The following is a 27,082-nucleotide window of genomic DNA, read 5'->3' as shown; positions in this document are numbered from 1 at the left end:
GGACTTGAAGGGATAAAAAGGAAGCAAGAATTTTTTTAATATCTTTGTGTTCCAAAATGAAAATCGTATAGGTTTGGAAAGACTTGGGTGTACGATTGGTGAACTTTTTGAAGTAACCCTTTAAACGTAACCCAAATTAGAGCAAATTGAGTCAAAACTAGTCAGCGTTTTTGAATATGGTCTGCAAGACGAGGAAAAGTACTCTTTTTTTGTGAGGTATCTCTATCAGTGCAAAAGGTCAGAAAGCAAGTGCAGGGACAACCACCTGCTTCTGTCACACAGCTGGAAGAGGGAGTGAGAAGAGAGGGAAGGGGGACAGGTGGCATGCCGGGGACGACGCTGGCACCAGCTTTCCACCGTAATATTCTCTCTGCTTCAAAGGCAGTTTGAGTCAGAGCAGACCAACTATTCTTCATCTTGAAACTTAAGACAATGACCTAGAGCTGTGCCATAGCTTACATTACACTCCAAATAACTGATGTTAATTGAAGTCAACAATATACTATGTTCACCGGCTAATTAGAAAGAACTTCAACACAAGAAGAGTTTACTAGTGTTAAATGTGTGAAAGACCCGTGTCCCCGTGGCAATAATAGACAACCAGAAGCACGTGCCCTCTCTGATTTTAGAGTCAAGCGTATTTCGAATGCAATTTTGCAAAAACAAATAAAAGTAATAATAATTGTCTGTGATAATTAGATTTCACAATTAAGTAGAGCATGATTGTTTTTCTTAAGTGTCGAAAATGCTCTGACAGAAATCACACTAACATGTCTAAATATGGCTGAGTTTTGCCTTAAGCGTTGGTCACCCTCACTGTTGTTCGGCAAATTTTCGTGGGTGAAATCCAGCCTTACAGTTCAGTAACCAGGATCAGGAATATCGCATTGATATCACATTTTTGAAACTCCCATGTGAATAATTCATTTGTATACTATATTTTTGTGTATGCGTCAAAGCAGCTTTACAGAAACAGAAAAATACTTTTGATAATGCAAGAGGACGATAGTAAAAAAAAAGAAAATTCCAATTAAAGTCAGTTCATCGATTCAGTGAGGTAATCGTCCAGCTCATTTCAGTTCAAATATCTGTGCAATCAAATTGATAATATTGTCAGAAATATTGCTACACAATGGACCTTTTCTCCCATACAGTAAAATGTTGCAAATATGACCGCAACTTCACACCGATCATTTGTATTTAAAATTTCTGTAATGGACAAAAAGTTAATTATCAGATGCTCTCAAAAAAGTGTATCACCGGCTTTTACATTCTGTACTTTTGAGTTTTATGTTGTTTCAGACTGTTTTGGTTTTAAGGAATGGCTGATCCAATCCTATATTGTTTCATATGTTTCATATATTTAATATATGTTTTATATTTAATATATTGTTTCATTCTTTAAATGAACCAAGGGCTCCCAACATTTAAATTAACACCTTCAAATGGTGCAAAAAATGTCCCTGCTGCCATGAAGCACAAGTCATCGCATCCAAAAATAAACAGTGGTTACATTAAGGTGAAATGTTTAAAGCAACACTTATTTTATGGCATCGTAAGTATATGAATATGCAGTGCAGAGGGCGAAGAGAAACATTTTTAGTAACCACCCTACTAGTTAAAAGTGGTATTTACACTATTTGAGCTCTGATATTCAAGCTTCCTCCCTCACCCGTCACACAATCCTGTCATGTCACTAGTCCTCTAATGACCTGCTCCACTCAGTGTTCCTAACACAATCTCGCAACATCCTAACAAAGAGGAAGAGGCTGCAACGAGTTGAAAAAGAGGTAACCCACACCACTATGCTTGGCCTCAGGGAGAGATATACCTCTTTATCCAACCTCCTTTATCCGCTACTGAAGCACCTGAAATTCATTTAGCTCGCTAACAGCCTGCACTGCTGCAGAGAAGCCATTTTAATAAGTAGTAATAATGCCAACAGACAAAACGAGTTGCTTTCAAAGACCAGCAGAACAATCATGCTTAACAATATCGCACAAGAAATATAATGAGATGGACAGTCTGAGGATAGCTTTTTTTATTTTTTATTTTTTATTTAAGTTATTTTGCATGTTTAATAGCAAAATAGCATTCATATGCCATAAGCTGCATTGCAGATGAACGTAAAATGTATCTGTGGAAACATGAGTGCTTTGCATTTAAATGTAGCTGGGTAACACTTTGGTATAAGGACCAATTCTCACTATATTAAGTAGTTGCTCAGTTAGCATGCCTCTTAATAACACATTGGCTGTTTATTATTACTTATAAAGCACATATTGTCCATGACAATGTCCAACATCCCTAATCCTACCCAATACCTAAATTTAACAACTACCTTGCTATTAATATCCAGCAAATTGGAAGTTTATTGGAGCAAAAGTCATAGTTAATGGTTTTTTAATGGCAAGAACTTATTTTACAGTGCATATGTCAGTAATATATGTATTCAGTTACATAGTCACAGTGAGTAAACAGCCCTTACATCTTGTAAATGCTTAAAATGTAAAGATAATTTTATAATATAAATACAACGTCTGACAAGTACAACATGTTGCTCCAAAGTATGGCTGAAATTGAATGAAATACATGTGGATTAAATTGAGGTCTGCGAGTAATCTGTAAAGCAACGCTGCAGTGTGAACAAAAGGGTTAAGGTATCAAATGGAAACAGATATGTCAATGGAAACAGCCTCCTTTCTTTCGCAGATGTTTGTCACTGTCAGGTTCAGTTGATACAGTGCCCATCAAAACATGATGTCTGTTAGGTGACCTTTAGGTTGCTACCATGTGTGAGGTCATGCTGCTGTTGCTATGACTACTATCAGCAGATTGTCTGCTCGCACGCATTACCTCAGCTGCCTGGCATCGGCAGGGTTACAGAACAGACCGTGACCTCGCCATGGAGACTAAACTAATCTTGAACAATAACAAGCAGCGCACACACATGCAGGGGCGATTTTGTGAGATTACTAAAAAACGCGTTTCCTAATATCACACATTAAATATATTATCTGAGTATATTAGGGAATGACACGAAGAACTGAATAAGGGAAACATAATACTGGACTCCTATGAAAAGTATTGATAGTTTTTATACTATGGTACACATGTAAACGCTACCAGCCAAGTCCAGTTCAACGGACTTGAAGGGGTGACGATGAGAGAGAGAGGAACGGCGAGGTAGCCATATTCTAATGAGCGAGCTACAAAGTGTGTGTCAGTCACCTGTGCAGAGGCGAAGTGGGCTAATTTGAGCCTGTGCTAATTGCCACAGTAACGAGCTGCACGTGTGGATGGTTGCGAGGAGGATGGCAGCATGGCATGAGGGAGGATACAGTCCTCCTAACACCAAAGAGGTGTGAAAGAACGAACTTGTCCAACAGCATGCAGCCTGCTGGAGTCCAGCCCTGAGTGGGGAACAGCCGGCTGCTTCAGTGCTATGCATAGAACAGAATATTGTGTGTGTTTTGGGGGGGTGGGGGGGGGGGGTGGAGGGGTATCTGTGGATCACATTATGACCGTTACCATACAATAAATCATTAAAAAAAAAACAAAAAAAAAAACACATTATATCAATAACTAACACTTTACAATGAGGTTCCATTAGTTAAATGCATTTTCTAACATTAAATAATAACGGGCAATACATTAGTTACAGTGTAATAACAATAATACAATACAATAATAAAACTGGTCATTGTTACTTCACTTTAGCTCAAGTCCATTGAATAATTTTACAAAAGTTGTAATGAACGTTAATAATCATTTACATTGTTATTTCTTGTTAACTAATGTTAATAAATGAAGGATTATTGTATACTGCTATCAAATAAGCTATATGTGTATATTACAGTATAATAAGAATAATAATAATAATCTTTAAATTACAAAAATATGATAATTTCATATTTTGTAAGACTTTACAGTGAGGTCCCATTAGTTCATGTTAATTAATTCATTAACTAACAATGAACAGTGCATTTGTTAAAGTATTTAGTATTTATTAATCATTAATTAATGTTAATAAAAAAACATTTCATCATTAGTTCATGGTAGCTTAAGTCGATTAAATAAAATTAAAAGATACAACTTTTGATTTTAGTAATTGTATTAGTAAATACTGAAATTTACAAATAATATTGATAAATGCTCTTAAGTATTTTTCATCGTTAGTTCATGTTAAGTGCTTTCTACTTTATAGAATTATAATTAGTTAGGTTATTTTTGGTGACTATGGCAGAAATGTACAGTAAGAATCATGCAGTTATTAACAAATTACACGTAATCAAACAACCTTTAGGATTGAAGTTATACTAATGTTAAAGAATAGATCTTATTGTAAAATGTTACTGTAAATTCAATTTAAAAATGTGTAGCAATACATCAATTAAAAGGAACTTTGCTGATTTGACTCAACTAAGCATTTTGATGAAAACATTTTTTTAAATAAATAAATAAATAAACGTTTGTTTTAAATCCAATTTTACATTTATAACAATATCGACCTTAAAATGAATAGCAGTGATTTAGGGGTTTCTGTAAACTCAGATTCAAACATTTCAGAAAAAAAGCTGTATATATATATATATATATATATATATATATATATATATATATATATATATATATATATATAATTTTTTTCCCCCAGAAAATAAATATAGCCTAATCAAATGTGTTGTTTTTTTGTTGTTGTTTTTTTTGTATATATTTTTAAGCCATTTAAATATGCATTAGTCAGAATCCATTTTCTACATGAATATACAAAAATCCTCCGTGGTCAGTCAAATATACACCCTGAAAGCTTGGGGGCACCTTGTCCCTTTCTCGCTGGTCTGTCGGGAGAGCTCCTCTCTCTTTGAGCGAGCGTGTGTGTGTGTGTGAGTGTGTGTGTGTATGCGCGCGCGCGCGCGAGTGTGTGTGTGCTCTGCTGTTGCTGCCCTTTGATCCCTGCATTAGTGTTAGTTAGGGGCTCGGAGACACACACTTACAGAGAGCAGCCATAGTCAAGACACGGCAACAACAACAGCACCTCCTCCTCTACTCTTCCCTGTTCCCAACAATACACTTAACCGAGGACAGCCAGGTGCACGACAAGTCCCTGCCATCAGGCTCCCTCGCGACATTTCAATGGAAAAAGACCTTTTTTCTTCTTATCCCTAAACAAGAAGGAGAATGTGATAAAAGGGGGAAAATGCCAAGGAGGAAACAGGAGCAACCCAAGCGCCTGCCTTCACGTAAGTCGTTTTCTCGTTCGGCGCGATTTCAGCGCGTCTCCGTGTGTTTTGCGCAGTAGTTTAGGGTTAAAGAGGTGAAACAGACAAAGGCACGGCGGAGGTTATTTCTCCTTTTTTAGGTCTGTGCTAGGCAGCCATGTTGGCGATGAGGGGGCTAGCGGAGCGAGCGCACTAGCGGTGCCTTTAATTGCAGATAATCGATAAAGGTCCCGTTCCGCCTAAAGGTTGCGGTCAGGAAAGCTCGCGTTATCGCCGCTTATTTGGCGCTTATGGCCGCGCGTCTTTTCTTATATGTGTCGGTGCGAGCGAGGCAGAGTCGCGCGGAAGGGAAAGGGGAGGATCTGAGGATCTGGCCGCAATAAAATGAAGGGTCAGTCGGATCAGACTGAGAGCCAGACTCAGCCTTGTATCCGTGCCCCTGCCGTTACTTAGCTCCAGCGCTATCTAGCAGCGGTCCGCAACTTACAGAATGCGTCCTAAAACGCGGTCGCACAACTTTCCGCCTTCCGCGGTCGTGTGTGTTTGTGTGCGCGACTTTTTCTTTCGTTTGTCGAGCGGGATTTTTTTTTAAGCTGAGGTATTTTCTTCCACCCCTCCCAGTTCAGTGGTGTTCGTGTCTGCAGGCTGCCTGTGTCAAAGCCATGGTCGGTCACCTGAAGTTCAGGGTTTTTTCATTCCTCATGCAGCCATTCATTGCAGACGCTCTGCGATCAATAACGCACAAAAGGCGAAACGCTTTTTTCTCCGTCGTTTCGGAGCTCATGAGAAGGAAGTCTTAAGGTTTTCTCCGCTTTTCACGGGTTAAGCTTGGAATTACTAATCGCGAAATTTGTTCCTTTGACCCTGTTGTAGCTGGATGTTAACATTGTGCTTTTATCAGCTCGCTTATAACGGCTGCAGTGGCGCGCGCAGGCCGCTAGAGGGGACATGACGTGGAGTGTGGAAAACACCGAGCAGAGGAATTGGCGAAATGTGGCACGCTGGCGCTTTAAATGCACGAGAGCAAGCGCTCGTAATGCATCTTTGTGCATGTTGCGGTTCAAAAGTGGAACGGCGCCTTTTGGGACTTTTTTTTGGAAAGTCCGAGATACTCTTTTGCGGCTCTCTGGAAATTTCTACCTGTCTTTTAGCCGTGCAGTGTTTTCTTCATAATACCAAAGGTGTTTGTTTACACCCACTGAACTTGTCGCACTCATGTCCTCTCGCTTTTAACTTCGTTTTCTTAAGCAGTGATGCGGTTCAGACTTTTTACTTTTGACTTTAAAATAAAGCAAATTGAACTTTTTGGTGGTCTTAGTAAATCGATTTTAAAGTAGCCTATAAGAAAATGTAGAAGACAGTTGTGTTGGATTTTTAAGTTTTATGAAAGTATTTAGTGAGGAACACATTGCTTAATAGAAACTCACAATATGGTATACAAACCACAATATTATACTAATAAGGTGTGTGACTTATTAAGCAAATATAACTTATTAACTAAACATAAAAAGTTATTTAGTAACATAAACTATGGGGTGTATGGTATATAAACCTCAGTATTATAATAACAGTATATTATAACTAAATGCTCATTTCCTTTTCATAACTGTCTTTCAGTCTTAGTTGTTTATGAATGACATAATATCTACTGCCATTTGTCCCTCTTCTGATTACTGCCGTACCAAAATCACCCACTCAGCAAAATCTGGTCTGAGGTTCGGTGGCGCTCCACACAGCCCTCTCCTGCAGCCGTGGAGGAGAGATGTCACGTTTCATTAAGTTTTTCTGTCCAGAGAGGCAGATGACAAGCACGACTGTTGATCTACATTCATTCATCTCATCTGCTCCTGATTACTGCCTCGAAAAGTTTTAATAAAACGAGTCCAGGACAGTGGAATTTGTGTTTATTTGCTCTGTCAAAAAGTAATGTGCCAGGCATCTGGCTGTTTTTTTTTTTTTGATGAACGTTTTTATGTAAAGGCTTTGTCATATCCTTTTGCAACTGCATCTTTCACTTCCTTTTCTTGAGAATACGTCTCTGAGTTCAGGAGCGCTTGTGTCACGATGTGCATGGGTCAAGATGTGCAAGAGGGCATTAAGGCCTTGATACAGTCAGATGATCTTCTTGACAGTTAAATATGACCTTTGGCTTTAGTGCTACAATGGAAACCACTGGGATTCCAAAAGCGCGGCCTTTATAACACCGTTGCACACTCCTTTTGCCAGAATTCTGAATTCATTTGTTCAAACTACAGGTCACAGTTCAGCAAACTTCCAGTAAATTAATCGTGAAAGGGGAGTCTAGGTTTAAATGTTCCCGTCTCGTTAAGCTGTTTTCCTCAGATTTCCACTCCGAGGTGTGGAGGTCGACCGAGGTTACCTTTTTTTCTCCTTTTCTACTGTACTTTGTCTTACTCGCAGGCCTCCATTTTGTGCAAGAACATAGCCCGTATCGTTCTTTCACCCTGACCTTTGCCATCAGCTAAAATGTCTCCCTATGGGAGCCGGCCATTTCCATTAATACTCACATGATCTTTAAGGTTATCTGCATTTGCAAATGGAGGAATTGGAGCATTGCACGGATTTCGGCTCTCCATTACTGAGCGATGGCAGAGTGTGTGTGACTGGGTGGCTCTCCACCTTACCGTAATGGTGGGTCACTGGCTCCTTTCCACTCATCTATGATTATAACGACCTTGGCTAGGCTTGGGCTTGAAAACATTGGATTAAGGGGAAAGGAAAATGAGGGGAGGTTTCCATTTCGCTCTTGGCATCTGATTTGTAGGGAAATTCTGCCAAGAATACCCCCTCCTCCTCCTATTTCTTCCCCCCTGTCCCACCAACTTGATCAGGCTCTCTCACCGGTGTCTGCCCATTTGAGCTCAAGCGAATAATGATACACAGGCTTTCCTCTCAGAAATGAATTAAAGGGCAGGGGAAGGGTGGTGGATGCTCTCCTGAACAAGTGCTTACACAGAAAGGGGCTTTAGCCAGGCATACTGAACCAGAACATTTAGATTAATTTGGCGAGCTGGATCGCCTGGCTTTCATCACAGGTAAAGTCTAAGTCTCAGTCAAAGGCGCTGTGGTGACATAATTAAGACAATTTCTGTACAGCTCGACGATTGTAATGGACTAGGCTCATCTTGTGTAATGTATTATTAAAAACAGTGCATCTTTAAAATGACAAGCCACAAAGTAGCCTGCTTTCGTTTATGAAAGTACTGAATCAGACACACTGTCTTGAAGACAAGCTCAGGGCTCAACAGTAATGATGGGAAGGATCGCTTGCTCTATTTGTCTCTATCTTTTTATTTGGTTGTGAACTGTGTTGGTCTTAGTTTTAAATTGGCTAGCCATGTAAAATTATCTTATTGGCGTAATATGCCTGAGGGAAATTATAATATGATTTGGATTGTCTTGGTGGTGCCAGAAAAAAAGAAGTTTTAATACATATTAATTACATAATTATTATACAGCTATTGTTATCATCCAGGTATTATAGGAAAATTCCATCTAAGGAAGTGTGAAAAATGTATCAAATATTTTAAGTCGTTTTAATATATATATATATATATATATATATATATATATATATATATATATATATATATATATATATATATATATATACATATATATATATATATATATATATATATATATATATATATACATATATATATATATATATATATATATATATATATACATATATATATATATATATATATATACATATATATATATATATATATATATATATATACATATATATATATATATATATATATATATATGAATAATTCTAGTTAAGGGTCCGTTTTTTCAAAGAAATTAATACTTAGCAAGGATGCATCAAAGTGATCAAAACCTAAAAACTAAAAAATGATATTTCAAGCAAGTAAATGCAGTTTTTTTTTTACTTTACATCAAAGAGTAATCAAAAAAACATTTATCGTTTCCTCAAAACATTTTAAGTAGCACGACTGTTTTCAACTGATATTAATGAGAAATGTTTCTTGAGCAGCAATGATTTCTGAAGGATCAGAGCACTCAAGACTGGAGTAGAGTTGTGACGTTCGCGAACGAACCGATTCTTTTGAACGGCTCATAAACATGAACGATGGGAGCCGAGTCGCGACTGGAGAGGAGCCGTTCTTTCTATCGTTCTTTTTTCCTATGCGTGTTTCACACAGATTCATACAAATGAGCTCCGCCAGGAGACAGAACAGTTATAGGGGGAGGGGCGCACCCAGCGCAGGCCAACCCTTTATAGCGTGATGATATTAGTTATTAGTTGTGCATGCATTTACATTGCATTTTGTGTTCATTTAAAACTTATTTTAAAATCATTAAAAATTTTCTTTTGTGATACTGTACTCGTATAGAAATTTTTCACTAAAAGCTGTTTTCCACAGACATTCATTGCAGCCCACTTTGTTATTGTTCATTGACTTGAAGGGGCTGATGTCCTATTTGCAAAGTTTACAGTAGTAATAGTATGTAGTATGTAGACATTTCCATTTTATTTATTCTAATTTTATCTACTTTAAAAAAAAAATAGTTTTCTATCAAAATGTTCTTGTGTGATAACAATGTTCTTGTGTGGAAGTGTTTGTAGTAAAAGCTGTTTTGCACAGAGATTCATTGCAGCCGGCTTTGTTTTTTATGTTTATTTGTGAGTAGGTATTGTATGAATAACATAAGTCAGCATAGTTTTACACACACACACACACACACACACACACTTTGTACTAAAGGTAAATCAAAATAATGATGTCACTGTCTAAGCAGAGGGATTTGTACAACCCTATGGATATAGTCCACACATGAGAAATGAGGTAATAATCAATATTTCAGAATAATTCAAACTCAGATATTGGTGTGTGATATCTGCACTTTAATTATTTGACTACAAATCTCACCTCATAATACCTCCCAGTGATTATTTCCAGGATAAACTGAGATGCCCCCAAGCTGGCTTCTTAAAACTGACTAAATATTTAAAAAGAGCCAAAAGAGCCATTCTTTTGAACGGCTCTTTGAAAGGAACGGATCGCGAAGATCCGGATCCCCTCAAAGAGCCATAAATCCCATCACTAGACTGGAGTAATGATGGTGAAAATTCAGCTTTGTCAAATCGGTAAAAAAAATTTAAAATTGTGATTTATACATCATCTGAAAGCTGAATAAATTAGCTTTAGAAATATTAAGAAATACTGAACTGTCCGAGATATAGCTATTTGAAAATCTGGAAACCGATGGTGCAAAAAATCGAAATATTGAGAAAATCGCCTTTAAAGTTGTCCAAAATAAGTCCTTAGCAATGCATATTACCAATCAAAAGTTAAGTGTTGATATATTTATGCTAGGAAATTTACAAAATATCTTCATAGAATATGATCTTTACTTAATATCCTAATGATTTTTGGCATAAGAGAAAAATTTATAATTTTTTTTTACTCACAAAATGGATTGTTGTTACAAATATACCCGTGCTACTTATGACCAGTTTTGTGGTCCAGGGTCACGTATGAATAAATGACCTTTTAAAATATATTACAGTGAAAACATTAGCAGTGCAAGCAAAAAAAAATCCCCTACTGTTGTGCTCTGAACTTGTTTATCGATCCTTCTAAGGCTGTAGTTAATCAACCTGCTCACTTAAAAATATTTTTTCCTGTCTATGGGACGCACCTCGTGTCCGTATGTTTCATGAAACACTACAGCCAAAGTCTGCACACAATGTTTCACCCACCCAAGTCTCAATCAAAGCCTGTATGGAATAAAAGGGTAATGATTTTCCACATGTTGACAAGTCACAACATGGAGATCTACAGCTCGGAGAGCAGCCCTTTGGCTAGTGGCGGCCCAGCACTGAGTAATAACCAGCTCATAGCAGGCATTCTGCTGGCAGTGGTTCATAAGGAACAGCTCGCTGGTTCAGCTGGGGAAGGGGTGGGGGGAGCTGCTGGAGAGCTCCAGGCACTTTCCTGTGTTGTTGTACCACACAAGTGCATCCATCCCCTCCAGGACAGACCTTTAACAGGCTGCTAACGCTGGGCCACACCGCACAAGGGATCGAACAGACAGGTCTGACGCAGGCCCGGGCTGCAGAGCTGTGCCAAACTGTGATTTGATTTATGAGTCAGTACTCTGGGTCCGTCTTAAGATGAGATGAGGCTTACTGGGCAGAATCAAAGAGCAGTCTGTTCACTTGACGGAATGAGAAGAGGCAAGTCGCTGTCAGTTTTTAAAACTGGATTTGAATTGTCATATTTTAGAGAAGGCCTTGGAAGTGGGGAGGTCAATAATACCTGGACGAAGCTATACTTTAGCATTCCCATTCATCTGAATGGCAGTTGCTTGGCTCGTGTAAGATTCCTCTGTACTCGACCTGCTTGCTGCCCTCTTTGCTCATTGTGGTTCAGTTGTCTGAGTGGGTAAAAACTACTAGCCTAATCACTATAGAGCCACAGAAAATTTTGGAAAATTGATATGTAACATGATAAATATGTAACCTCCCATATGTTGCTGTTGCTGCTGTTTAGATAGCAAAGCAAAAGGAGCATCAGGATTTTACATTCACACTGGTTTTTAAAACGGCAATTAAATATGCACTAATTGCATACATTTCCTGAACAGAAATCTGAACATTGGATAAAGGCAAGTTAAAAATATTTGATTTATTTGACGTATTCAAGTTGAAGGTTTTTACAGAGGAAATTTTGGATATCTCTTTATATCACTTCATAAATCAGAAAACAAAAACAGAGAGAGAGAGAAAAAATTTGATAAAAATTTCACCATGAATAATAAAATGTTGTTTAAAACCAGGCACATGTATAAGTTTGAACAAACCCCTTCGTATAAACCTTCAGAATATAGATAAGAATTAGGGGTGCTCCGATCACGATCGGCCGATCGTTATGCGCATCTCGTCAGTAAAGCCGGTAAAAACCGTGACCGGAGCACCCCTAATAAGAATAAAATTGGACATTTTGGTGAATGTACTGTAAGTGCTGCTGAAGCTGAGATTTCAGACTCATTTAGAAAAAATCAGTCTTTTAATACATCTACTGTAATAAAATCTACAGATGCATATAGATAAAATGCAGTAAAACAAACACTATTTTGGGCCCAAGCACTAATGGTGCGAGGACACTCTTGGAATTGTTCTGTTTATTTAGATGCTTTTTTTTCCCCACTAGTTTAAAACAACACATTATGTTAAGCCAAATAGCCCAAAATCTAAAAAAAACTGACCAATAGATGAAAAAAGGTCTGTAGTATTAGAAGCAATATATTACTATATATATTACTATTATAACAACAAAAATTCCAATGACAATAATATTAATAAACATTTAAGATCATTTGAATCTTGAATTTTACACTTTAATAGTATTATATTTTGGTCTTAATTTCTTCATTGACAGAACCTTTAAAGTCTTGAAAACTCTGAAGTCTTTATTCTGCCTAGTTGGCAGTAGTTTTGATACATTTCTCATTACTTTGTGTGAAGTGCACACATTCTGCGAACTGTTCTGAGCTTGAGCGCCACACGTGCTCCATGTGAACAGACAGAATAGAGTGCAGCTTATTCATTTTGAATCACACAGTGCATACAGAGTATAAATAGAGGTTTTTTTTTTTTCTTTCTGTTTTTTTTAATCATTGATTATTTGGATTCAATCGCAGCCAAAATGTTGACCTTTTGATTAGAAGTTCCTTAAAGCCGTGACGTTGGTTACACCGGTTTCTTTTTCAACCCAAGCAAAGTTAAGTAGAATGGAAAGGGTTTTTGTTTTCTTTCTCCACCTTGAAATGGACTCCAGATGGCAACTATTATTGAGCGTGTTCAGCTTTAATAGATTGTCCCCAGTCCTGATCAGTTTTGTTGCCATAATGGCTGCTTGATGGTTTTTCTTTTTTTTTTTACTTGTTGTGACTGGGGAGGCTGACTCCACACCAACAAAGTAGCACCAAAAATGCCAAGTTTTACTCAACTAGACAATTTGCCCTCACAATTATGCAGCAATCAAATCATAGTAATTACACAACAATAATAACGATGGTAATTACTATCAGTGTTATCATTAGCATCAAGAGACACCAATGTAGTTTTGAAACGGAAACGGTTATATTTATATTCTTGTCAGGATTCCGTTGAGCTTGGTACGCCTGGGTTAAACGCGAAAAGTATGCACTCAGTCCAATTCCATCTTCCTCTAATCCCAAGAAAGTGTGATGAGGGTTTGAAATTTGGGAATTCTCCAAACACAAGGCTGACTACTCCTCGGTCACGTCTCTAAGATAGACTACACTGTCCAGCGCAGAGAACATAAGCATGTTAATGAGTTTAACTAGCGGACTAGCAGCTGTGCTCCAAGGGTTTTTCTGGAGACGGGGCTGTTTTATAGCTGAGAAGATTAAAAGTGCCAGGAAGGAAACAGACACAGAGTAGTGGCACCCTGAGGTATTGACAGCCTCCAAGGGAAACGGTATATCATCGGCAAGTGTAGAGGTGTTTGGCTGCTTTACAAAGGCGAGATATTATATTCATGATGTGAAGTCATCTCTGTGAAAGCTATTGTCGCTATGTCTTGTGCTGATTTACGAGGCTTAAAACGTAGGTGAGTGTCTGAGACCTGCTCAGCCCCTCGTGTAAAAAATGTCCTTCGCATTTGCCTATGACTTCACAGTATGTTTGATTACTCCCGACCTTGATGCAAAGCTCCGGTGTTCATGTTTGGTTGTTAGCACGAGGTCAGTAGCTGATTAGTATTGGTCTGGTGTGGGGGGGGGGGGGGGGGTGTCTACCTGGGTGTTGGTGGGGGGCTTAAAAGGAAGTACATTTACTTTCAGTGTTAAACCTTGTTACACACGCTATACTAATGGTAGTGAATGGACGGTACAGCCATGGTGGCAACATTTTTTAAGTTGGCTGAAAGGTTGCAGGATTGTATAGTGTTAGAAAAAAAGTGCTAAAATTGGAAACTTTACAGGGTACAACAGCTTGTTACTGGGATGGTATACTTGAAGGTAAATAAAAGCATCGGCTAAATGACTAGACAGAGTGGTTTTGTCATTTTTAAGCATACAGCTTGTACTCACTGAAAATAAACAACGTTGCTCCAGTGCTAAATAAAAACAATACACAACTATGAGACTGAACTGGACTAAGGATGCATATTATATATGCATGTTTATTTTAAGTTTCAGTAATTTACAAACTTTAATTTAGCTTTTTTCAGTTTTAGCAATTCTAGTACTTAAACTTATTTTATTTCACTCAATTGCCAAGGGAACTTTTGTTGTTGTTGGAATTTTAATCTAATATTTATATTTTATTTATTTAAATTATATATTTTTTTGGAATGTATCAATATCTACACATTGATTATTGAATTGTACATGCAAATTCATTTTTACAATATGATTGCATTTGTCGCCGTCTAACGCTCAGTTAAAGTTAATTTCAAAAACACGGCTACATATAATCTTTAGCAAATCACATAGTGAATATCCATTTTTCATACTGTACATCACGTTTTCCCCAACTGGAGTTTCTAAGTTCATGAAAACTTCAAAAATAAGTCATAAAAATGTTAAAAATGAAATAAAGAAAACGTGTTGTTAAGTTCTTAAATATTAACTTACAAACAAAAAAGGGAGTAGTAGTACAAGTAAATATTTTGGTCGAAGTGGTTTGACTGACAAAAACGTTTGGAAATCCTTGCTTTATGATAATTATGTAATACCAAAATTAATTTTAAATGGTCGATTTTAGTAATTTTATTATTTTGTAATTATGCAAAATAGTATTTTGAACATTTACTGACTATTGGCCATAATGATCCCTGCAACCCTTTTTATGTGTGTTTCAGGGTTTTGTGTATTATTTATATATTATATATTTATATATATATATATATATATTATAGTTTAAATTCAGTTTTTTTTTTTCTATTAAGCTTTAATTAATTGTTTTTAAGTGTTCAGATAGTTGGTAATTTTTTTGTTGTTTTTTTTATCTAACATTTATAATAAGGCATTTATTAGTTATGGTTTGTCTATCACTAGCATAATTTCAATATCAGTGGAGCCCTCATTTTATGCACCACTATTGATTGGCTATGTTGTAGTTAGAGTGAATTGTTTTACAGCATGGTGTTGATTCAGACAATAATTCTGCTGTTTGCTCAGCTGAAGATCTTTATGCATATCCTCATTATGGTTTTATAGATCATCCCAAATACTCTCTATAAAGACATCCCAGTTTGGCAAGCACAGTCGGCTGTTTTTTTTGTTTGTTAGTTCCTCTCTCAGTCCCCCACAGCTATAAGTCACACTCGTATTTCAGCGGCCACAGTTTACCCTTGTAGTCATTTAGTCGCTGTCTATGCAGAGACTCTTAAACGAAGCACTAAGGTTAGGCACAAAATGTTGGCTCGATGCGCTCTCCAAAGGCACAGTTATGGTTGTCATAGTGATCATATTTTTTGCAATCATTTGTCACCCAGATACAGTAGGGTTGAATTAGAAGCACCTGGTTATGCTGACGTGAAGCGAACGAAAGGGGAGAGGTGAACAACGATTCCCGTTTACTCTGCTGACACGGCACGTTTTCAGGCATACGTGTGTGCCGTCGGCGTTATCTCGCTCGTATGTCTCTACCTTCGTAAAAGCGAGATGGCTATCTGCCTGACAAAGAGCAGTAGGACCGAACAATGCGACGCTAACCATCGGCCGCCCCGGCCACCGTTTAACATGGAGATTGGAAAAAGGAATCAGCTCTCTCTCCTCCGGGACCTGCATGTAAATGAGGTTAGCCTCTCCTGCTGTGCCACCGCTCTATCCCCCACTCTTCTCTCCAGCTCTAATGGCTGCAAAACTGCCACCTCCATTCTTCAGGAAGAAACCGGGACCAATCCTGATTAGTGCCCTTGTCTTGAGTGACAGGCTTGGATCTGGGCAGGCAGTGCCGTGGGCGCCACTGCCAAGCTGCTGTCAACCTGGTATCACTGTAAAAAAGCCATCCCTTTTCTTCAACCCCCAGCCTCCTCCACTCTCTCACACACCCCCTCGTACTCTCTCTCTCTCTCTTTCTTTCTTGGGTGGCTGGCTAGTCAAGCTTGGCTGCATCCCTTGCCTGAGCTACTGGGACAAAGTGTGATTTACAGTAGTTGGAGAGTTTCCCTGTCAGCTCTAACCTGTGTGCATGCTGTCTATCTGAGTAGGCGGCAGTAATGCTGTAGAAACAGCATATTGTGGTGTTCGCGTCATAGCACCTAGCTGAATCCACCCCTGCTTCCTGTCCCTGTGGTATGTACACAGAGCCTTACTTATTATCTTATGCTTTCCTTTCGTTTTCCACAATTTTGTTTTATTGCTGTAAATGTACAAATCTTCATGCGCCCCCTTTTATGCCCACTGAAGTGTATATGGCGGATCCCATTAATTAACATCTCACCGCTGATAATGAACGTGCAGATCTACCAATTTTTTGAGAGTACCCTGAGATTACTAGTCCAGGCGCTGTCTTCTTTTTGTTCTGTCTCTGGTATCTATAAATGGAAGTTGGGGGAAATAAACAAGAGTGCAAAAGGGTGCTTCATCTACAAAGAGGAATTTCAGAGGTCTGGAAGCCAACACTGTCTCAGTCTCTTCCAAGAACACATCTCCTTCCTGTTTCACCTCTGGCCCCCTGCCCAACATGCCCACAGACGCTGAGGCCATGCGGAAAACACACAGATGGTAATATGTAGTATGCTTTGCTAATACATGCTGATGAAGGCCTGTGCTAATGTGGAATACAGTAGGCGACTGATTTGTTTAATATGAGTGTTGGATACAAGTTTATAGTGATTTAAAATCACTATAAATCACATTGCTCGACTGTTGCAAGACTTTTATGGTCAGTCTAAATTTGAGTAATTTGTTTTAAAATCTCTATTACAATTAAAATTTTTAAGGAATTAGCAAATATGGCAGAATCTGCAATTCGTGGACAGAAAATGATAGTCAGCTCTGTGAGAGCACTTCACTTAATATTAGAAAAATACTGTATTAAGAAATGGTTCAGGAGTGTAGTGTTGCACAAAGCACAGCTAAAACAGAAATCAAGAAACCGATAACCTGTTGGTCACGTGAATTTCTGTGAAAAACCTGCAAAATCTGTGTTGAGAAATATTTCACCTTTATGCGAAACATCTGACAGCACCTTACTTTGATCACATCTAATGTGTCATATTGTGAGAACACTGATGCTATTCAGCCCTACTTTATAAAAACTTTGTATTTTCTCTTTGTAGTTTCACTAACTCACACACAGGGATATACACCTAGAGTATATTCATACAAACACACATTCATATACATGTAAAAAAATTTTTTCAATAAATTCAATTCAATTCAATTCAAGTTTATTTATGTAGCGTTTTTTACGATACAAATCATTACAAAGCAACTTTACAGAAAATTACGTTTCTACAATATTTAGTAGTAGCTTATAAGTGGTGACTGTCAGTTTATGTGCATAAGACAGGATTTTTCAGAAAAATTAATACAAGATGTAGTCAGGCGATGAAGATTATTAACAGCAATTATTATATGATGCAATCACACTTGTAGCAATATTTGGTAGTTCTGTTTGTTGATTCAGGGTTAGCATCAACTGGGGTCCTCTGAGGGGGTCAGCATCATCTCTTCTCAGGTGTTCTGGATCCAGACTGGAGCTCGTGTAAATCCTAGTTATGGCAAAACAGAGAAACAAATAGAGACATCATTAGCGTCACTGCTGTTCCAACCAAGTAAAATTAATTAGTTTAACCCAAGCTAAACAATAATAATGTGCATTTGATCAGATGCAACTGCAGTCACAATTTATGAGATGCATTATTCGAATGCTTGGCGAAAGAGATATGTTTTTAATCTAGATTTAAACAGAGAGAGTGTGTCTGAACCCCGAACATTATCAGGAAGGCTATGCCAGAGTTTGGGAGCCAAATGCGAAAAAGCTCTACCTCCTTTAGTGGACTTTGCTATCCTAGGAACTACCAAAAGTCCAGTGTTTTGTGACCTTAGGGAGCGTGATGGGTTGTAACGTGGTAGAATACTAGTTACGTACACAGGAGCTAAACCATTTAGGGCCTTATAGGTAAGTAATGATAATTTGTAACTGATACGGAACTTAATAGGTGGACAGTGCAGAGACTGTAGAACTGGGGTCCTATGATCATATTTTCTTGACCTGGTAAGGACTCTAGCTGCTGCATTTTGGAATACCTGTATCTTGTTTATTGAAGATGCAGGACAACCACCTAGAAATGCATTACAATAGTCCAGTCTAGAGGTCATAAATGCATGAACTAACTTTTCTGCATCAGAAACAGGTAACATTTTTCGTAGCTTTGCAAGGTTTCTAAAATGGAAGAATGCAGTTTTTGTAACATTGGAAATATGGTTTTCAAAAGACAAGTTGCTGTCTAATATAACACCCAAATTTTTGACTGTAGAGGAAATAACAGTACATCCGTCTAGTTGCAAACTGTAGTCTACTAGATTCTGTGTACTGTTTTTGGTCCAATAACTAATATCTCTGTCTTATTCGAGTTTAATAGGAGAAAATTATTGGTCATCCAATCTTTTACATTTTTAACACACTCTGTAAGCTTAGATAATTTAGAAATTTCATCTGGTCTCATTGAGATAAAAACTAATCCTGTATTTTCTAATAATATTACCAAGGGGCAACATGTATATTGAAAATAGAAGGGGACCTAGAACGGATCCTTGTGCCACTCCATATTTTACTGGTGATAAATGAGATGACTCCCCATTTAAATAAACAAAATGGTAGCGATCAGATAGGTAGAATCTAAACAATCTTAGAGCCTGCCCTTGAATACCTGTATAGTTTTGTAATCGATCTATGAGTATGTCATCTATGGTGTCGAACGCAGCACTTAGATCAAGTAAAACAAGCAATGAGATGCAGCCTTGATCTGACGCAAGAAGCAGGTCATTTGTAATTTTAACAAGTGCAGTTTCTGTGCTATGGTGGGGCCTAAAACCTGACTGAAAATTTTCATACAGATCTTTTTTTTTTTTTTGCATAATTTTCAATTATTTTAAATGCTGTGCTCTGAAATGCTAAGCATGCTACGCTCTTATGCACTTGTTCTGATTATTGTCTTTTTTTATTGTTAATTTTCAAAATGTAGATCACTTCTGATTACCAGTTTAGTCGATAGTGACAGACCTAATAACTGATTTGCATTTGAAATTCTTTTGTTGGGGAATATTGATAGGTCATTTTGATTTCGTGGAAATTCATTTTGACTGATTATGTGAGAATATAATATTTTTGGATTCCAAAAAAAATTGTCATTAATAAATATCAATACTTGCTGTCAGTGTTTGAATTCAGTATCATGTTAGAAGAATTTCATAGTACTACTTTATTATATCAGTCTCAGTCAAACTTTTTCAACAACTGTTTTTGTTTAATTGATGTTTTTTAAAAGAATTGGGGTGGCCTGCTTTGTTACCAGAATTGCTTGTATTTTTATAAAAATATTTTTTTTGTGTGTTTAATGGGATAGGATTGAAGTCATTTCATGTTTTATGTGATTAATGAAGATACTAGGGTTGGGTATACATTACGGCACACTTTTTTCATTTAATACTTTGTGAACTTTCATGATACCTTAACTGAATTTCGAGAGAGAGTTTCAGTGAGAGAGCGTTGTAATCTGTGGTGTCAGTGATAATCTCACTCACACGGTCCTCTTCACTTTTGTCCATTACCATAGAAGTGGCTCAGATTGCACTGAGAAACACCGCTTGCCAGTTTATGCTAATTTAGACTTCCTGCTTCTTCATTAATTGAAGTGCAGGAAATGATATGAGATCGATATGAGAATCTCAAGGATAATGCAATACTGCAAGAAAATGAAACGCGACATATCGATATACAATCATATTTGCAGAATCTTAGTTTTGCCTTGACTGATTGCCCAGTTTCTTCAAGGCATATACTGGTCATTCTGAGAGCAACCTAATTAACAGAATTACTTCCCACCTCTGGTTGTGCGTTAGTCTCTCGAGACGACGTATGGCTGGTGGCGGTAGCACCCAATATGGCACGTCCTTTCCACCATATTGTCGGCCGGCGGCTAATAAGGTAGCACTGACCGGCGGACGGGCTCATTAGCATCGCCTGTGGCTGTGGCAACCCCCGCCAGGGCCCAGTTGGACACTTAATTACCGCCACCACTTTTTTATCTCCCCTCCAAAAAACCCAACCCCCCACCCCTGGAACGCCACTGGCACTTGCTTGTGCAATCCACAGAGAATGCTGGGAAACTATAGATGCCAAAGTGGTGGTTAGTTAGCCTGTAACATTCGATAGCAGCGCTTGCTGTGAGGCACTGCAGTATCTCTGATAGAGTTAAAGCTATTCAACCCGAGCCTCTCATGCGAGACTGTGCAAGTGTGTCTTTTCATTGGCATCAGTGGAATATTGATGGCTCCACCCCGGCTTAATCGACTAATGGCCTCTTCCTCTCTCTTTCACTCTGCTGAACCAGCCACCCTCCCACCCAGCACAGCCTTTCTGTGCCCTTTTGGCGACCTCTGGGTCAGGCAGGCCGATTTTTATGCCCGACTGAGTGGCAGAATAGCCTCAGTGAATTGGTTGGCAACCTTACGAAAAGTTATGTGGCTGCCGGCCTAATAGAGAACGCTCCCAGCCTCCTCTTCGGCCTATTGGTTCTTTGCATCTCACAGCTGAGATGTTGTGGCATTAACTGCATAGCTGCCAACTGCTGTTGTTTAAATGAATCGAGAGAAATATAGGCTACAATTACACTGGATCCATGTACTGTGGCTCAGAACAAACCAGAATTAACAAGGTCCTTAAGATGTTTTCCAAGTCTTATTGTAATACAGAGAACAGATATTCTGAAAATAATTTGCAGTACAGCAATATGGTAAAAATAATCATTTGTGCATAGTTTTTTTATTTACACATTTATTTCCAAACGTTTTTTTTTTTTTTTTAGTGGAAAACTAACTTCTGACTATTGTGTTGGTGTTTTTCATATGGCTGATGGACATTTTATTTATCATTTTTGGTGGATTGAGTACCCTACCGTTCAAATGTTTTTGAAAGAAATTTCATATGCTCATCAAGTCTGCATTAATTTGATAAAAAATACAGTATCACAGCGCAGTATATAGAGTAATATGACAATTTAAAATAACTTTACATTTTAAAATATGTTGCTATGTTGGCATTTATTGCTATATCAGCAGCCATTGCTCCAATCTTCTTTGGTTAGTGTATGTCTGGACTGTATTCTCTACACGCATTCATTCTTAGACAACAGTAGTTAAGAAGTTCTTCCAGTTCATTATATTCTCTGTACACAAATTGGACTTTACTGAACAAATAGACATACATGTGTGTCAACTAGATTGAGCACATCATAGAAATGAGTACAATAGTTTTAAATATGCATTTTCATAAAATTACTTGTTGTTGGATGTCAAATGCATGCAGAAAATTGTGGAATTATGAATAAGTATACCTTACATTTACAGAATAAATTACTATGTCCAAAAGAGGAAATTCGAATGGATTCCTACATTCCTGTTAACACTATTAACAGATTTATCATTTTTTGTGTGTGTCATCTATAAACTAAACATCCAAAACTAAACTAAACATGGTGAACAAACTGTTTTTATTTTTTTATAATGTGACAAAGCTATATGCAGATTACAGTGTAGCATGTTTATCTTAAACTTTATTTTGTTATTTTTAATTTTAATTTAAATTCTAGAGATTCTAGTTTCTTTTAATTTTTTTTTACTAAATTGGCTGAGACATATGACTGTCTGGTAAGTAAAAAAGTTAACTCAAGAGCATGAATGTTACATTCTTTTTATGTTTAGTTGAGGTTATGATTTGCATTTAGCATTTGTGGTTGTAGGGTTCTAGGGTCATGTCCGCTGTAGCACACAATCATAAACGCAGTTTAGCCTCAAGAGACGAGCACCAAGTCTCAGTGAGAGTGACTGATAACAGATCTGGACCACAGTGCCTCCCGCAGCTGTTTTTCTGGCCACACAAAGTCATGCTCACCATTATGCCATTAAACGAACCTTTCAAAGGCAGACGGCCAGTATCTTGTCCCTCTTCCTAAACTGTCAAGCTTGTTGCTATGCGATAGCATTGTTGCCGTTGTAGCTAACTACCAGGGTTTTGTTCCCATTTTTCGAGCCACATACAAGTGCGTATGTGCTTATATGCGTTTTAGAGGCAGGGGGTTGTTTCAGACAAAGCCATGCGGAACTGAGGCCCAAGCCACAACCTTGGGAAATGTCAGGCCGCCCACAGAGTGGGTTGCCTGTGTCTGCCTCTCCAGTGCCGCTAGGAACAAGAGTGGTGGGGCGTAGCTTAACCTAGCGTGGCGAGAGCAGGGTTCAGTCCGAGTTTCTGACACTGCTTCAGAGACCTCTGGTCAGCAATCTAGCCATTTCTCACTAACAACATTATGGCCTTTACTGCCCGTCCTCCCTGGTGTCACATGTAAATGGGTCATGCCTCACATACTTCACTGTTTTGATCAGGTGACCGAGAGCTCGGTCAGTGAAACGCCCTGGCCACGTGCATCAAATGTTTAAACTTTTGGTACGGTAAGTCAGGAGGATGCTTCCACTTGGGATGTAATGATTACCATTTTGACAATAAATCATAATAAAACTCCCCACGGTTATTATTACTGCTTTGTATTTTAAGTATCATTACAATCATTCTCGATAACCTCAATTTGAACTACTCAGGATAAATAAATACTATCCAGCATAGAGCACAGTTTAACAGTAAAGTAACAGTCTCACATACACAAATCGTGCAGACTCGTTTCATTTATTGTGAAAACATGTCATGTCAGCCATGCATTCTAATTCTCTTCTCTCAGACGACCCCTTCTGTCTCACACACATATCAATTGCTCCGGTTAAACGGTGCTTGTATTGTGCATTATTTTAAAAATTCCCGCAGGTTTTGCACATACACCAATAGCGTGCGCACCACCACTGATCTACAATAAAAAAAATTATAAACGCAACACTTTTGTTTTTGCCCCCATTTTTTATGAGCTGAACTCAAAGATCTAAGACTTTTTCTATGTACACAAAAGGCCTATTTCTCTCAAATATTTTTCACAAATCTGTCTAAATCTGTGTTAGTGAGCACTTCTATTTTGCCGCGATAATCCATCCACCTCACAGGTGTCAGTGTGGCATATCAAGATGCTGATTAGACAGCATGATTATTGCACAGGTGTGCCTTAGGCTGGCCACAATAAAAGGCCACTCTAAAATGGGAAGTTTTACTGTTTTGGGGGGTCTGGGGGGGGGGGGGGGTCCAAAAACCAGTAAGTATCTGGTGTGAACACCATTTGCCTCACACAAATGCAACACGTATTCTTCGCATAGAGTTGATCAGGTTGTTGATTGTGGCCTGTGGAATGTTGGTCCACTCCTCTTCAATGGCTGTGTGAAGTTGCTGGATATTGGCAGGAACTGGAATACGCTGTCGTAAGCACTATTTTCAGAGAGTTACAGGTATATTTTCAGAGAGTTATACATTCAGTCTGTGTGCAGTTTTTGTCTGGGATTTTATATGCCCTAATATTTGACAGATTGATTGAAAACAAGCTTATGTGGAAGATAAATCTAGAATTAAAAAGATTATTTATGGAGCAGATAAAATACACATGATCATTAATTAATCAATTATCATTTTTACTTAGCCAATTTCTTTTTTAAAGGGGTCATATGGGATTTCAAGTTTTCCTTTGTCGTTGGAGCGTTACAAGCTGTCTGTGCGTGCATGTATAAGATCCTAGGGATGTAACGGTAAATGTATTCGTACCCAAAATTTAATAATGCAACAATAATGTGCGTATGTGGAAAATGTTTTTTTACCGTGTAAACATTGTATTACACCAAATACACAAAAAAATTATATTTGCTAAAATATTTATATTTTAAATATATAAAAAAATATATATATTTAACCATGAAAATTTTTGTCACTTTAATCGTCATAAGAAATTTTCATACTGTTACATCTCTAGCTTGCACACACTTGCATTCACATCAAGGGGTGAGTGTGTCGGGTTTATATCTTATTTTCTTTGCTTTTTCGAGTTACGAAGCATGCTCTGCTGCACTGTCAGTATCATGGTGCATGGTTGCACAGGGTCGTGGCAATTGCCACCCCTTTGGACCAAAGTAAGCAGCGCTGGCCAGATGTGTGTTGACTGTAATGATCCCTACAGGTCGACGGGATACCGTTGCCAGGCAACGGCTTTTCCTTTTCCCTGTAAACAGAGAGCTTACTCGCCAGGCTTATGTTGGGGTCAGCAAGGTGAGACCAGCCTTTATGTGTGTGAGCAAAAGGCAAAGAAAAGATGCTTAAATGAATTTCTTTACAGATCATATTCCGATGTCACAAGTCCTCGGCCTTTTCTTTTCCTGCTGTCTCCAGGTCTTGTTCTCTCGCACTTTCACCAAGGTGTGAGGATTTAATTTGGTCAAGTGAATAGACATAGAGCACCCTCACTTGATAAGTTTTGACATCCTCCCTCATCTAGGCTTGTTTCTTCCTGACATGCTCTTGTGGAAGGATTGTTAATATGGATCAGGAATATTCACATTCTTTGTTCGCCCTTGTCTGGCAAGCTGTAATGTTTTGCTTATGAATATTGATACATGAAGTGTATATTAATGACCCTTGGTGACCTTAACCCTATCCTTATTGGCTCCCTTGTGGTATCTGCAAGCTCATGAATATTAATCCGGTTCTGTAACCTCCATTACCCTAATCTTTGCTGTCTAGCCTCCCGGAAGGGCCTGTCACCATGGTAACCCTTTTACTACACTCTTTTAGACTCTTGAAAAAAGAAGAGACAGCAAGTTATTCCACTGTGCCTTGTGAGGGATGCGTCAGATACTCACCAGGACTCTCGATTGTATTCTATCGCTCGTCTTTTCAGAAACCATCCATTTAAGTCCTAATAAGAAAATTCACTTGGAAAAGGTCAATCAATGGCTACATGGACAATACTGTCAGCATTTTTTCCTAACAGATTTTCCCTCCAGAATTTAATAATAATCATGCCATTACATATATTTTTTTTCAATAAGATGCTTGCTTTCTAGAATACAACAAATGATAATGAAATATCGTCAGTTGTCTTGATGGAAAAGCATTTCAATAATAAAATCATGACATATAAATCATGTTTTTCCCTGTTTCACAGATGTGGACACGGTAGAGGATGGAGGGCCAGAGGGTGGATCAGTAGAAGAGGACAGCTGGTTTGGGAATACCTCCGACAGCCCCTCCGAATCGTCCTACGGTGATGTGCAAGATGAGCTGCGGGTTTCCCCTGACAATGTTCCCCGACCAGACCACGACACCTCAGCCGAGAGCTCCCTGGGCTGCCCAACGCCGGTTCAGCGGGCTTCCCTGGAGCTGCTTGGGCTGGACGGTGGGGTCCTCTCAACCCAGGACATGCTGTCCTCTGAGGTGTCCTCTCTGTACGGAGACTCCAGCCAGGCCCTGGGCAAACCCCTCAGCAGCAACCTACGGCGTCTCCTGGAGGCTGGCTCGCTGAAGCTGGAGGGAGGTGACCTGACCGGGCGTGGAATGGGCAGAGGACCGGAGTCGCCCCCGGTCAGCTTGGTACTATCTCCATCTTTGCATCACGCACAGCAGCTGAGTGCCCTGGCGAGGAGGTTGGCTAATAGCAGCAGCAACAACAGCTGCAACTCGAACTCTGCATCACCTGCGTCTGTAGCAACTGTCAAGCAGGAGCCCTGTGACCTATATGGCCCCAGCAATGGCCCTAACTCAGGCAGCAGTGGCTTCGTATGGGTAGGCGTTGCGGATAAATGGCCATCGACAAGTTGCTCGGCTCCCAGCGGCAGCAGCCTATCACCAGACTCGGCTATCCAGAAGTTAAAAGCAGCCGCCAACGCCGTGCTCCAAGACAAGAACGCGGTGGCCTCCTCCACCTCGGCGTCCTCATCGTCCTCTTCCTCCTCCTCGTCCACTTCAGTCACCTCCTCCTCAATGGCAGCCTTGGGCACTCGATCTGATGACGCTGTGCGCTTTGAACCGTTCTCTTCACCCTTCAGTCCACAGTCAGCCAGCTCCACGCTTGCTGCCCTCTCAAAGAAAGTGTCTGAAAGAAGTCAGCAGCAGGTGGGCTCATCTGAGCATCAACCCTCAGCTGGCTCCTTTCTCTCTCTAGTTTCCATGACCTCCTCAGCAGCTCTGCTAAAGGAGGTGGCCGCACGAGCAGCAGGAAACCTTCTAGCTGATAAGAAAGAGCCGGCATTAGTACTGGGAGCCTCCGAAGATGTCAAGCCCCTGTTAGACAGGAACCAGAAGGTGCCCACACCAACCCAGGCCATGGATCTCCTGCTGCCAACAATCCCCAAGGGAAGGGCCAAGCCCAGCAGTCAAGCAGGTAACGGTTTGTTCCCTAAAATAAATGCATTTTTTTGTTTTTGTGCTTTTGAGGGGGACATTTCTGATTGGTTTACATTTGTAGAAAAAAAAAATGAAATGACTAGTATGCGCATTTTTCAAAAATGTTGTATTTGAATATTTGGGCTCATAAAAAAAAAATAATATTAATTTAATTAAATAACGTTTAATGAAAAAGACATTATGACATGTCACCCTTTCCTAACAAGCTTATAATTAGGCATTATACACAACAATGTTCTACAACAATGTTACGAATATATCTCAAGGTTTTCTT

At 38.9% G+C, this 27,082-nt stretch overlaps 1 protein-coding gene across 5 annotated transcripts in view; it reads left to right on the top strand.

Annotated features, from left to right (window-relative positions):
- Positions 1–4,908: 4,908 nt before the first annotated feature.
- The window catches only part of znf827 (zinc finger protein 827), a 78,442-nt gene continuing 56,268 nt past the window's right edge, over positions 4,909–27,082 (top strand). Inside the window, exons 1-2 of one of the 5 annotated variants that reach the window (XM_052545717.1) lie at positions 4,909–5,243; positions 25,571–26,785. In XM_052545717.1, the coding sequence (XP_052401677.1) occupies positions 5,201–5,243; positions 25,571–26,785 (1,258 nt within the window). In that variant the 5' untranslated portion in view covers positions 4,909–5,200. Of the gene's footprint in view, positions 5,244–16,612; positions 16,986–25,570; positions 26,786–27,082 lie in introns of those variants that run through there. The other 4 variants (XM_052545719.1, XM_052545718.1, XM_052545716.1 and 1 more) reach the window with 4 other exon arrangements.

This window comes from Carassius gibelio, chromosome B1 (assembly GCF_023724105.1).
Source record: "Carassius gibelio isolate Cgi1373 ecotype wild population from Czech Republic chromosome B1, carGib1.2-hapl.c, whole genome shotgun sequence".
Lineage (NCBI taxonomy): Eukaryota > Metazoa > Chordata > Actinopteri > Cypriniformes > Cyprinidae > Carassius > Carassius gibelio.
The sequence above is the reverse complement of the archived record's forward strand: the minus strand, read 5'-3'. Positions and strand labels throughout refer to the sequence as shown.